Genomic DNA, 12,888 nt, shown 5'->3' with positions numbered 1-12,888 from the left:
CAGAGAGGACCTGAAGATGAGTCCTATCCCCTTCACCCTGAGGTTCCACATACCATACTTTTCCCTCTTCTCCAAGAAGCCACCATGGGGAAAAGAGTGGGTGTGGGAGGTGAGAAGAGGGAGTTGGTGGTAGCTAAATCCGAAAGACTTTGAGTTTTTAAAAGTATCAGCTGAGACTTAAAGTAATGCATTTAAACTTTGACAGATAATGCTTGAATTTTTTTCAAGCAACCTGATTTAAAATAGAGAATTCTAGAAGGAATCTATCCAGTAGAGATCTGAGAAGAAGTTGAGTCAGTTTTAGGAAACTCTCAGGTCTCTATCTGTGTGTGGGTCAGGGCTGGTTATTTCTAAAGCTAAACTGTGGGTGTACAGCCGCTCTACACAGACAGAAGAGCAAGAACAGTCACGCTGATAAATTCCATTTGCCTATACATTTAAGAAAACTGAATGACTAAGGAGGTGAATGTATGAGCATTTGAGTATTGATAGTTTTTAATTTCAGTATTCCTGGTGTGGGTTTCTCCTTGCTGACATGAACAAACTCAATCCCCTCAAAATATGGCATACTAATAATTATCTTCCTGACAAAGTGTAAGATAAGTAATTGAAACTAGACACTTGGGACTTAGGCCTGTTCTTCTATTGTAGGAGTATAAGCACTTTTGTATAAGTTTTTACTCATCCAAGTACATAAAAGAGACAATTTTCTAAAAGAGCATAATTGCACACAACATTTGTCCAAATAAATCTGCAAGTAGATAATGAGATCTCAAGTAATGAGTATAATAAAGCACTGGAGGCAGATCTTAAAAGCAAATCACACAGACTCTAAGCTGAGCCTTATTTTAGATAGAATTGTATAACTCTGCTGCTTCGGAAACCACCCTTGTCTAACTCATGTAGTCAGGCTAAGGAAACTGCAGCTACTATACCACCTCCACTCCCACCCCAGAGGAAGAGGAGGTAGCTGGTTACACAAGAACCAGACAAGGAAGTGGAATTTAGAACTCAAAGCTGCTATTTAAACCTGAGATCCCATCCACGTCTAATGTGCCCTAGCTAGGAAGCACAGACCCCCACAAAAGGATGGAGAAGAGGGGCCCCTGGCAAAATGAAGTCTATCCACAAGATACCCTCGGGATTGAAAATAGAAGGTAAAAAAACCCTTGCTCTATTAATTGCACACCCACTAAAGAATTCTGTGTTTGCTCCAGGTTTGGGACTGAGGCCATAGATGATTGCTTTGGGGCCTAATCCCTGGGTGCTTTCAATAAGGCATTTAACTCGTGTAGTCTCAGCATAATGTGAGAACTTGTTGGAGATGCAAATTTGATGGGACCACCCAGACTGAGTGATTTAGCATCCCTGGGGTTGGGGAATCCATTTCTTGCCAAGCTCTCCATTGGGTTCTGATGTCACTAATGTTTGAGAATTTCTACTTCAAGGAGAGCAATGACCCAGGGACAAAGGAACTGAGAGTGGGAATTAAAGGTGCCATCAGGATAATGGTGCCTCCAACTCTGCTTAAGGTCCACTTCATCAGCTGCTAACTCAAAGAGGGGAGGAAGAACCTCAGAGAGAACCTCAGAATAGGATAGAGACCTTAGCCCTCCCTCTGCCACTTGGCAGAGCACAGAGAGTAGTAGTAGCTTGCCGGAGGCTGGACAGAAGTGTTAAAAGAAAAGCAAAACCTGGACCTCTTAACTTCATGCTGTGCTATCCACATTAGGCAAAGTTCTCTTATCAAGTAGCAGAAAGGGACTATGGATGGAGACCAGGATGTTATCTCAGAGACTGTCAGAGCAGAATGAATTTTAGCAGGTTATTTCACACGCCTGAGTCTCTGTTTAAGAACATCCCTGGGAAAACAATCTCCAGGTCATCCTGTATTGTAAAATTCTAGTTATTTGAGAGACAACAAAACTAAAATGATGGAGGGAAGAAAGCTAATAATATCAAATCAATTAAATGGGGCTAGGTGGAGACAATAGAATACTACTGGGCTCATACCTCTAGGGAAAAGATGATTCCAGCTGATTGTCATAGTAAAGAAGAGGAGGAACAATCATAATGCCCATGTTGTCGGTCTGTGGACTTTTATCTAATTCTTTATCCCTGCTTCAAATTCTGTGGGAGGCAGGGCACAAACATATCACTGTTTCCAAGCACCATGTTTATAATACCCCAGAAGCACATCCCTAGGCAAGAACTCAGTGCAAGTCATTTATTTGGAAGATATAAGAAATACTAGCAGTGATATGGCCAAGTATGATAAGGAAGGGAATTATTTAGAGATTATTTACCAGGCTAGTTATGGGCAATTAGAGCTCAATCTTGCTGAAGAAGTCTGGGGGACTGTGTAGAACAAGTGACTCTCAGTTATTCTACCAAATGAGAGAGCTGGGGTATTTACATACCAACACCCAGCACGTGTTCTGGGACTGCTCTGCTGCTTACCAGAAATCAATGACTAATCAGATATTATATATGTCATAGGTAATTAGGAAATGGTTTTCTTTTAATTGATATAAAGGAAGTTTTCTTCCAGGCTTTTAAGAAGCCAGAAATAATTTGTTCTTTTCAGTCTGAGCAAGTTCCTGTCATTTTCTGTTGATTTTGCAATCATGGCTTCACAGAAGTTGCCAAAAAATGTGCATCTAGACCTTCATACTATCAGCCTCTTATCAAGGTACAGCATAATATCAACACAAAAAAAAATTGATGTGGAGACAACCCACAGAGCTTATTCAGATTTTATCAGGTCTATATGAATCTATCTGTGTGTTATGTGTGTGTATACTCTGACATTTTAACACATGTTGCCTTGCATAGCCACCACCACAAACAAGATATTACAAACCATCACCATAAGACTCCCTAGGATATCCCTTCATAACTGCACATCCCCTGTTCCTAGCCCCAGGCAACCATTTACCTGCTGTGGATATCTATAATTATTTCACATATATTATATACTCAGAACCATGCAACATGTATCCTTTTGAGATTGGATTTTTTTTTTTTTTACTCAGCATAATTTCCTGGAAACTCATTCACTTTCTGTATGTGTCCATTGTTTGTTCTTCTTTTAATTGTTGAATAGTACTCCATGGTATGACCACACCATACTTTATTTAACCATTCACCCTCTGAAAGACATTGGGGAGTTTCCAGTTTGAGGTTGTTATGAAAAAAACTTCTATGAATATTTGTACATAAGTTTCTATGTGCAAATAAGCTTTATTATATTTGTACACAAGTTTCTATGTGAAAATAAGCTTCATTTCTCTGCATAAGAGTGTAGTTACTGGTTATAGGGTAAGTCAGTTTTAGTTTTCTTAAATATTTTACTAGTGACTCATAGTTATACATAACACTGGGGTTCATTTTGGCATATTCATACATGCACGGAATATAAATTACTCCATTACAATCCCCAGTTTTGAAAGGAACTGCAAACTGTTTTCCAGAGTGGTTGTACCACTCTGTTTTCCAGAGTGGTTGTACCAACAATGTATGAATGAGCAGTGTTATCACTGTTTTTCATTTTAGCCATACTTATAGGTGTGTAGTGATATCTCATTGTAATTTTAATTTGCATTTCTCTAATGATGTTCAATATCTCCCAACAGGAAGAGAATCCAGTACTTCTTGTGTGGCAGACAGTATTTTTTAAAAGAGCAAACAATAGTATAACCCATTTCATGAGCTTTTCTTATACCATGACTTTAATTTTCTTCCCACTGAGGAGGATTCCATCCTTTCTTCCTCACTGAATCTGGAAGGACTTGTGATTATGCTGGAAGTGACACTATTTGATACTGTGATTATGTTACAAAAATGCCATGTACTTCCACCTTGTTTTCTTGGAATCCACTCATGGAACCCAACTACCATTCCATGAGGAAGCCCACGTGTCAGGGAGAGACCACATTGTTGTTGTTCTGGCTAATAGTTCCCAACTGACCTTGTAGTCACCAGCTACCACTACCTATCTGATATGTAAGTGGGGAACACTTCTAGAAGACCCCAGTCCAGGCATCATCTAACCAGAGGTCAGAGCAGCACTGCCTTGCTGAGCCCAGCCAACCCTCAGAGCTGTTGAGACACAGCTCAAAAGCTCATTGACCTATGACCTTGAGGTGCTTTGTTATAATAGCAATAAAATAAAATAACTAAAATAGTCTTCTCAATATGCTCTAATAGTTCAGTATAAAAATGTGCTCTCAGATGTTTTTTTTTTGCAGAGTATTCACACTCAGCTCTCTTTATGTAAAAAAAAATAGTTTCCTTGTTCTGTAGAAAACTGAAGAAGCCCATTAGAATCAATATGGTATAAAGTTCTGAAATGTGAATGAAAAACCTTTGGGTTACACAGCCAAGAGGCACAGATCCACCAAACATGCAATTTGTTCTCTCTGCTTGGGAGACTCCTATCTCTGACAGCTAAAAGGTCCAATTCCTCCTAAACCTCTTCTGGGATGTCACTGCATCAGAGGGGCCTTCTCTGACTGGCCTTTATAATAGAGCTCCAGGCTCCTTATGCTCCATAATCCTTACTCTGCTTAAATCAATTACAGAAAATTTAGCACTTTGCACTTCTTGTCTGGTGGTAATTTTTTTAAAAAAATATATTTGTTTATTACCACATTTCCAACCCCTAAATAAGCTTAATGAAAGAAGTGATTTTGCTTTGTTCATCCCTAGCACATAGTAGACATTCAGCAAATATTTATGAAATGACATGCATAAAAAGCCACCAAGACTTTAAGGACTTCCAATGTGCCTGGCCCCGTGAGCTCTTTGCTGGGTACACAGCAGTACAGGAGATTTTGAGACAAAGGTTCTTCCCTTGAGAATAACAACTGAAAGATTTAATTATCTTGCACATTGAGAGGAGGGAAGATCTTTAAGTGAGCTAATGAAACAAGGAATTATTATCTTAGTTTGCTGTCTGATTTTGACATCAGATAGGTACTTCCAACAAGGAGGCCTGCAACATCAATCTCCAGGCAAAGAAGGGTTGTCTTGAAATCGCCATGCTTTTTTTTTTCTTTCTGGTAGTACAAGTGGACCACTTATACTGATTCATGGGCCAGTTCCATGTTTTGCAAACTGAATTTGAGATTGTGGGGCCTAGGTGCTTTCTGAATCAGGCCAAGGAAGAATTCTTGCTCTTTTCCTATACTTCTGTTTTAGGAAGATTATGCAAAAATGGACGCTGATTCTTCCCTTCCCTTTGGGCTATATCCCTTTGTAGTAAGACTTTGTATTTTGTCTTATGAAGACATGGAATCTATTTCCCCACCTTTTGAATCTAGGCTTGGCTGTGTGGTGTGACTCACTTTTGCATACATTATGTAAGCACAGGGTTTGAAAGAGCTTGTGGATCTGCAACAGGGCTTACTTGTCTTGCTATCCTTGGGAACCTTGCTACCAGCAACATGTGAATTACAGGGCTACTCTACTGGGAGACAAACAATACTTGGTTTGGGCCAGGTGACCTTCCTGTGTCTTCTGAAAACCAGCCACTTGCCAGGCAAGTGAGTGAGACCATCAACTGCAGTCTGGTCACAAGTTCATTAGTTTGTGCCACATGGAGCAGAGACCAGTTGTTCCACTGGTATCAGCCCAGAATGATGAGCCATAGATTTGTGAGTAAATAAATGGTTCTTGCTTTAAGCCATTAAGTATTGTGAGGTTTGTTACATAGCAAAACCTTACAGATGCTCCTTGTAGTCCTGCTTTTAAAAATTTCAGCCTGAATAATGCAAAAAGTAGGACCACAAACTGCCCATTAAATATAATCCCAAGTTTGCAAATTATGTATACATGGAAAGACAGAAAAATATTAAGTAGGATGGAGTGATCTTTATTTTGTCATCTATTCTGAACTTACTAACTTCTCTACAAAAAAAATCTTTTAAAAACAAGGTAAGAAAAGTGCTTGGGAAGTTTCCTCCTGTTGTTCTCTGATCATCTCTGGGCAATTCTGATGTGACGTGAACATTCTCCTTAGTGCCAAGATTACTGGATTATAAAAGATAAGTACATCAAAAGGATGACTGGCTCTTTGTCCCAGAGCTATTAACTCTAGTGGGAGTATCAGGGAATTTAAATAAAATCTATGCTTCAGAACTATCCTATCTAACTAATCCTTCCTTGGAACAGCAGTTCATTATTTCCTTAATTGTTGTATGCTCTGTACCATGTGTAGCTGCTGAGATTAAACAGAATCCTCTGGGTATGCTGCAGTGATGAGAAATGCAGAAGTTGGGCATGGAAATATTCTGGTGTGATGAGTATTTTCTGTTTGTCCTTTCAGACACATTCTCCTCCTTTCTCTGAGCCTTAGGAGGCCAATCTGCACTGACTGTAGTGATGGCTCCTGACTGGGTTGAGCCAGTGGGGAGCATCAGTAGATGACAGAAACAAGGGGCAGAGGGAGGTTGGGGTAGTTATCCTCAGCTCACATGCTACAGGTTTACCATGGACTGGATTTCACCAAAACTCAGAGTTCCTGCCAGACAGACCTGAATACTATAACCTATTTCCAGATTCCAGCAAACAGTTCCCTGCCTCAGTTTTTCAGGCATGAGGTAGAATGGTAGTCTATTGTTGAGTATTGCACTCATGTTTGTGCCCTATTCCTTAAGAATTTTCTATGTCTGCTTGAACTTTTATAAAATATTATTAAGTAACCTCTCTGCAAATTATCCTTTTGGAGCTTGTCATCTGTTTCTTGCAGGGCTTCTGAGAGACCCTGTAGACATGGATATTTGCAGGAAGGGGAGAAACGCAGCCCTAGAAAAGTCAGCTCCTCTCCTCCAACAAAAGGAGAAATGTGACAGACAATGAAATTTTCAAAGCTTTCATTAGTTCCTATACTTCATTGTAAAGGAGGCAAATTACCCATTCCAATTCAGGTCACAGGTAATTCTGAGGAACAGGTTGACACAGAGGATGGGAAGGTAATTTCCTTTTTGTAAGTCTTCTGGAAAGTGTGGTGGGTGACTGGTGACTAAGAAAAAATTAGAATTATGAAAAGTGTTCTTAAGAGAATAATGTGCATGACAGATGAAGTGATGAAGGAGGAACCCAACGTGAAAATCTTACCCGGCCATCACTTGTCAGGAGGATGGAGTCACTCTTTATATCCCTGTGAATCACTCCTTGGTTGTGCAGGTAGGAGAGAGCTCTCAGCACTGACAGACAGACAGTAGCTATCTGTTCTTCATTCATTCTAGAAAGGAAATAACAGTTCAGGAACAAGAGAGGTACAAGGGCATCTTTCAAATTCTCAGGAGAGGTTACTTTTTTTGTGTTCTGGAGAACTAGTCCATGTACTGCAGCCCATATCTGGAACATCTGCAGACAAACAAAAGGAAGGTTCTGGCTTGATTGCCAGAACACAGGTTTGGTGTCAAAAATTAAAGAGGTCCAGCATAAATCAAAATAATGAGACCTCAGTTTTTCAGCTCTGGGGTCATTAGTACAAATTTACTTCCATGGATTCTTACAAAAAATTTCTTAGGCATTAACAAAACTGCAAGACTGGTTTAAACCAGAATTGAAGAATTTCTTTCTCTTAGGAGGCTTGCTTTCTAACATTAAACTTTGATCTTCTACCCGCCCTTTCCTTCCTTAGGTTCATGGGGTGGTATTATGGCATGACAACTCAGTATTTCAACTCTAGTTGGTAATGAGAACCTTTGTTGTTTGTCCCTTTGCAGATTGCTGATTTTTAAATCAGTGGCAGGGTTATAGTTATAGCTCAGTGGTAAAGTGCATGCTTAGCACCAGCAAGGTTCAATTCCCAACACACCAAAAAAGCAAAAAAAAAAAGCCCATAATTATAATAATTGGGTATTAATAACCTTCTTAGGGTAGGTAGAATGTTAATTGAATGAATGGACTACACATGCAAGATATAACAATGAGAAATCTGGGAAACATAGGAGAAAAGGAAGTTGTGTTCCTTGATTCCAAAGAGTTTACAATTTATGAAGAGTTGAGAAGACAGTCATTGAGACCTTACCTTGGAGGAGAATATTAAGCACCTTGAATTATCTGCCTGGATAATACAGAAATGTACCTGGTATGAGTAACGATGTCTGTCAAGGCACCACCTTCTAGAAACTCCATGACCACCCAGAGCTCATCTCCAACCAGGTAGCTGTTGTACATGTCCACCACATTTTCATGGTGGTAATCCCGCATTATCACAACCTGGATGAATGAGAAAGATACTTTTTGACTTGTTTTGGTGGAATTTGGCTGGCTGTTCTCTAGTGGCTGAAAAGGTAGATTAGAAAGTGGAAGAATATGTACAACAAATATGCATAAAAGGCTTCTTTAATATAACAAGAGCTGTGTGTACAAAGTAATATGATGTGCCCTATAAACTTACAGTACAATTTATTCATATCTATCAAATTAACAGAGATAACATGATAGTATCTGGTAATGCTAGTGAAGGTGAAATAGGACTATTGGTGAGGATACCAATTGGTATGAACTTTCTGGAAATACTATATGTCATTTCCCTAAAATATGATATATCATTAGATCTGTTCATTCCACTTCTATGAATCTAAAGAAATTATCAGTTATGAGGCCAAAAACATGTGTTAACAATATTCACTACAAAATTATAAAAGTCTCAAATTAGAAACAATAAAATCAGAAACTGGAGGTAAATTTGACACATATATGTGACAAAAAAATTATTGGCCATGAAAATGATGTTTTGACATGTAGAAAAGAAAACATGTTAATATATATCTTATTTTAATTTTTATTAATATCAACTTAATGTTAATAGTAATTGAAATTTGAATGTTACTAAACTACAAAGGGGCAGGGAGGGGGAAGAGTATAAGTTCAGTGGATTCAACAAAGGGAAATGAAGAGAAGATGGATAAGAATAGAAAAGACAATGAAATGAATCTGACATGACTTTCCTATGTACATATATGAATACACCACAGTGAATCTCAATGTGGTATGCCTTGGCAAGACTGGGGTCCTAATTAGAATAAAATATTCCATGCTTGTATAAACATATCAAAATAGATTCTATTATTATTTATAAATAAAAAAATAAAAACTAAAAAAAGAAAGTTACCAAAGTACACATATAGAATTATCCCAAAGAAAAGAGATATATAAGTAGAAAAAATATTTTAAAAAAGCACTAAAGTCTTAATGTAGGCATTGCTTGCTTGTGGAATTGTGTGGGACAATTTCTTATGCTTTCCATACCTTCTGCAGGAAGAAATCATAATTTTTTTATAGTTAAGAAAAAAAATATTTTAAAGTTCCTAAAGAATGACAGGCCATTGATTAAATCTCAGTTTACTGACTTAAAAAATAGGTTATAAAGGGTATAAATAGTATCACAACAATATAACATGTATACACTTGTCCCTCTGCTTCCCTGAGATTTTCATCTGTGGATTCAATCAATAGTGAATAGAAAATGATTTTTTAAAAAATGCATCAGTGGGGCTGGGGATGTGGCTCAAGTGGTAGCGCGCTCGCCTGGCATGCGAGCGGCCCGGGTTCCATCCTCAGCACCACATACAAACAAAGATGTTGTGTCCGCCAAAAACTAAAAATAAATATTAAAAAAATTCTCTCTCTCTCACTCTCTCACTCTCTGTCACTCTTAAAAAAATGCATCAGTACTGAACATGTACAGACTGTTCCCTTTACTTTTATTATCTAAACAATGTAATATAAAAACTACTTACATAGCATTTACATTACATTGGGTTTTAGAGATGCTTTAAGGTATACAGGAGGATATGCATAGACTATATGCAAATACTATATACTGTTTTATGTAAAGGACTTGAGAATTCACAGATTTTGTGTCTGAGGGGATCCTGGAAACAATTTCCTACAGATGTGAAGGTTGATCTATGAACAGCTGTAGACAGTGGAGAAAGGAATGCAAATCACAGGTAACTTCCTGCATAACCTTGGGAGGGTCACTTAATCTGAGCCCAAGTTTCCTTGTTGCTGAAATAGTGAGAACACTTTCTGACTCATGAGGTTGTGAGGTCCAACTAAATTAATGCTTAGCACAGTGACTGACATGCATGAAGTACTTTATAAAAGTGACAGCCAAACACACATAGAAAAAGACAAGTAGAAAAGATTATGTGGGTGCCTTTCTAATGTCCTCAAATGTACACGTGTTGTTTTTGAAATGGGATATAAATGTTACACTGGAGAGAAAGGATGATCCAAACACACCATTTACCTCATTAAAAAGCAATTCTCGCCTCTGTTGCTTTCGAAGATCCATTTTTTTCACCGCCACTTGCTTTCCCGTGTGTTTCTCGCTTGCGATGCACACGATGCCTGTTGACCCTTCTCCGATTTTGATAAAGTTATCCAAGTATTCTCTGGGGTCTCCCGGGCTGACTACCAGCTGCAGAGCAGCCCTGAACTGTTCATGGGACACCCTGGAGGGCTGCTGGTCTGAGGAGGAGCCCCAGCTGGGTGGGGGGTAGGTGCTGGATGAAATGCTGAGAGAGCTCAGGTAAGAGGCTGTGGAGATGTACTGCGAACTGGTCTGCAGGGAAGGGTGGTGGTACAGGGTGGCTTTGTGATACCCAGAAGGGTACTGGTGGCTGCTTGAGGAATAGCCTGCTTTGCTTTGACTTTGAGGTAGTTTGGCGGGACCCCTGGGGTAGGTGTCAGACCCTGACAGTGGAGGACTGAGGACCATCTGTGCTCGATCATAATCCACCTGGAAAGACAGACATGGATGGAAAAGATTCACATGCTGGATCCAAATGGGAATGGTCAGCTGGTAGAATGAAGGTCAACAATAGGTGATGAAAAGATATAATTGGGGCACCAACAGTACTGGTTACACTAAGAAAGAGTCTTCTCCCATCAGTGTACAACACAGGGGGAATTTTAATTCATGTGTAATTTTCCCAGGTGTATTTGTGGCTTAACAGTATTTTCTTGTTCAGTATTTTGAGCAAGAATTTCAGGGGTAGGAGGCCTTTTCCATGCTTTTGAACTCACAGACTTAAAAATGTTATGTACTATCCATACATAACATAGTACATCTATCTGTACAAGGGAGAACATGACTCTTGGTACTAAGCAGCTTTTGCTTTGGTGTAGACCATAAGGAAAATGAATGTAACCGTATTGCCAAGTAAGTACAAATATAATTGAAAGCAACCAAAATTTGCAGGTGGATGCATGAAATCTGTATATTTGGCCAGCTCCCAAAGGGATGGCAGCAAAGAACATTCCACTCTGGTTTTGAAGAGTGGGTGGAGGGAATTTAGCAAAGATTGGGAAGGGAAGTCCAAGTAAGGGGACCATTCTTATAGGATTGTAGGTGTAGGTCCCAAAAATCACTTCTTTGGAAAGGATCAGGAAAGAGCCCTGTTCATCACTGGAATTGTACACAAACCACATCATACCATGTTCACCTTCTTGTCCAGGCCAGAAAGTGCTAATGGATCAATGTATCCCTTTTTTTTTTTTAATAAGACCCTATGACAACACAGTACTAGTTACATAGGTGGTACTCAAAAATGATTAGCTGATTTTGACCTCAGCCTCCTTCTTAACACAGCACCCCAAGAAATTCCTGTCTCTTTGTTGTGATATGCATAGAATGACATTAACTTGCCCCTGTATTCCTGCCATCTACTGTAAGGATCTATATCTACTCTAAGGTGGTAGTTATAAGATGGTCATAGCTATTTGAAGTCAATAAGAATATCTATTTGAAGTCAATAAGAATAAAATAAAAAATTGAGTTCCTCAGTCATACTAACTATATTTTCAGTATAAAATAACCATCACATCAGATATCATGACCTCCACTGAAGTAATGACTACTGGACAGCACTGTTCTAGGTAAAATGATTGTCCCCACTTAGTGAATTTATCCACTTATTCAACATACTAATATTTGAGCAACTGCTGTATGCTAGGCACCCTTTCAAATGCTGGGGAAGTGTTAACCAAATATCCAAATAGATGATCTTTCTGCCATCCTGGAATTTATATTGTAGAACAAGAGACAAATAACAAATAAGGAAGTCAATAAATATATAGTATGTAGTTCATTCTTTTTTTTTATTTTTAATTTTTTATTGTGGGTTGTTCAAAACATTACAAATTTCTTGACATATCATATTCCACACTTTGATTCAAGTGGGTTATGAACTCCCACCTTCACTCCATACACAGATTGCAGAATCACATCAGTTACACATCCATTGATTTACATATTACCATACTAGTGTCTGTTGTGCTCCGCTGCCTTTCCCATCCTCCCCCCTCCCCCCTCCCCACCTCTCTCCTCCCCTCCCCTCCTCTCTCTCTACCCCATCCACTGTATAACCCTGAGGGTCTCCTTCCATTACCATGCAATTTCCCTTCTCTCTCCCTTTCCCTCCCACCTCTCATCCCTGTTAAATGTTAATCTTCTCCTGCTCTTCGTCCCTACTCGGATCTTAGTTACTCTCCTTATATCAAAGAAGACATTTGGCATTTGTTTTTTAGGGATTGGCTAGCTTCACTTAGCATAATCTGCTCTAATGCCATCCATTTCCCTGTAAATTCTATGATTTTGTCATTTTTTAATGCAGAGTAATACTCCATTGTGTATAAATGCCACATTTTTTTTATCCATTCGTCTATTGAAGGGCATCTAGGTTGGTTCCACAGTCTTGCTATTGTGAACTGTGCTGCTATGAACATCGATGTAGCAGTGTCCCTGTAGCATGCTCTTTTTAGGTCTTTAGGGAATAGACCAAGAAGGGGAATAGCTGGGTCAAATGGTGGCTCCATTCCCAGCTTTCCAAGAAATCTCCATACTGCTTTCCAAATTGGCTG

At 39.0% G+C, this 12,888-nt stretch overlaps 1 protein-coding gene across 2 annotated transcripts in view; it reads right to left on the bottom strand.

Annotated features, from left to right (window-relative positions):
- Nucleotides 1-12,888, bottom strand: part of Pak5 (p21 (RAC1) activated kinase 5) — a 319,415-nt gene that overhangs the window by 10,772 nt on the left and 295,755 nt on the right. For both annotated transcript variants that reach the window (XM_058575397.1, XM_058575398.1), the window contains 3 exons: nucleotides 10,274-10,765; nucleotides 8,099-8,232; nucleotides 7,120-7,246 (listed from right to left, as the gene is read on the bottom strand). In XM_058575397.1, the coding sequence (XP_058431380.1) occupies nucleotides 7,120-7,246; nucleotides 8,099-8,232; nucleotides 10,274-10,765 (753 nt within the window). The remainder of the gene's footprint in view (nucleotides 1-7,119; nucleotides 7,247-8,098; nucleotides 8,233-10,273; nucleotides 10,766-12,888) is intronic.

Source organism: Marmota monax, unplaced genomic scaffold (genome assembly GCF_021218885.2).
Source record: "Marmota monax isolate L192 unplaced genomic scaffold, Marmota_monax_Labrador192_F-V1.1 WCK01_AAM20220418_F8-fsc00014, whole genome shotgun sequence".
NCBI lineage: Eukaryota > Metazoa > Chordata > Mammalia > Rodentia > Sciuridae > Marmota > Marmota monax.
Note: the sequence above shows the minus strand (reverse complement) of the source record. Positions and strands in the feature narration are given on the sequence as shown.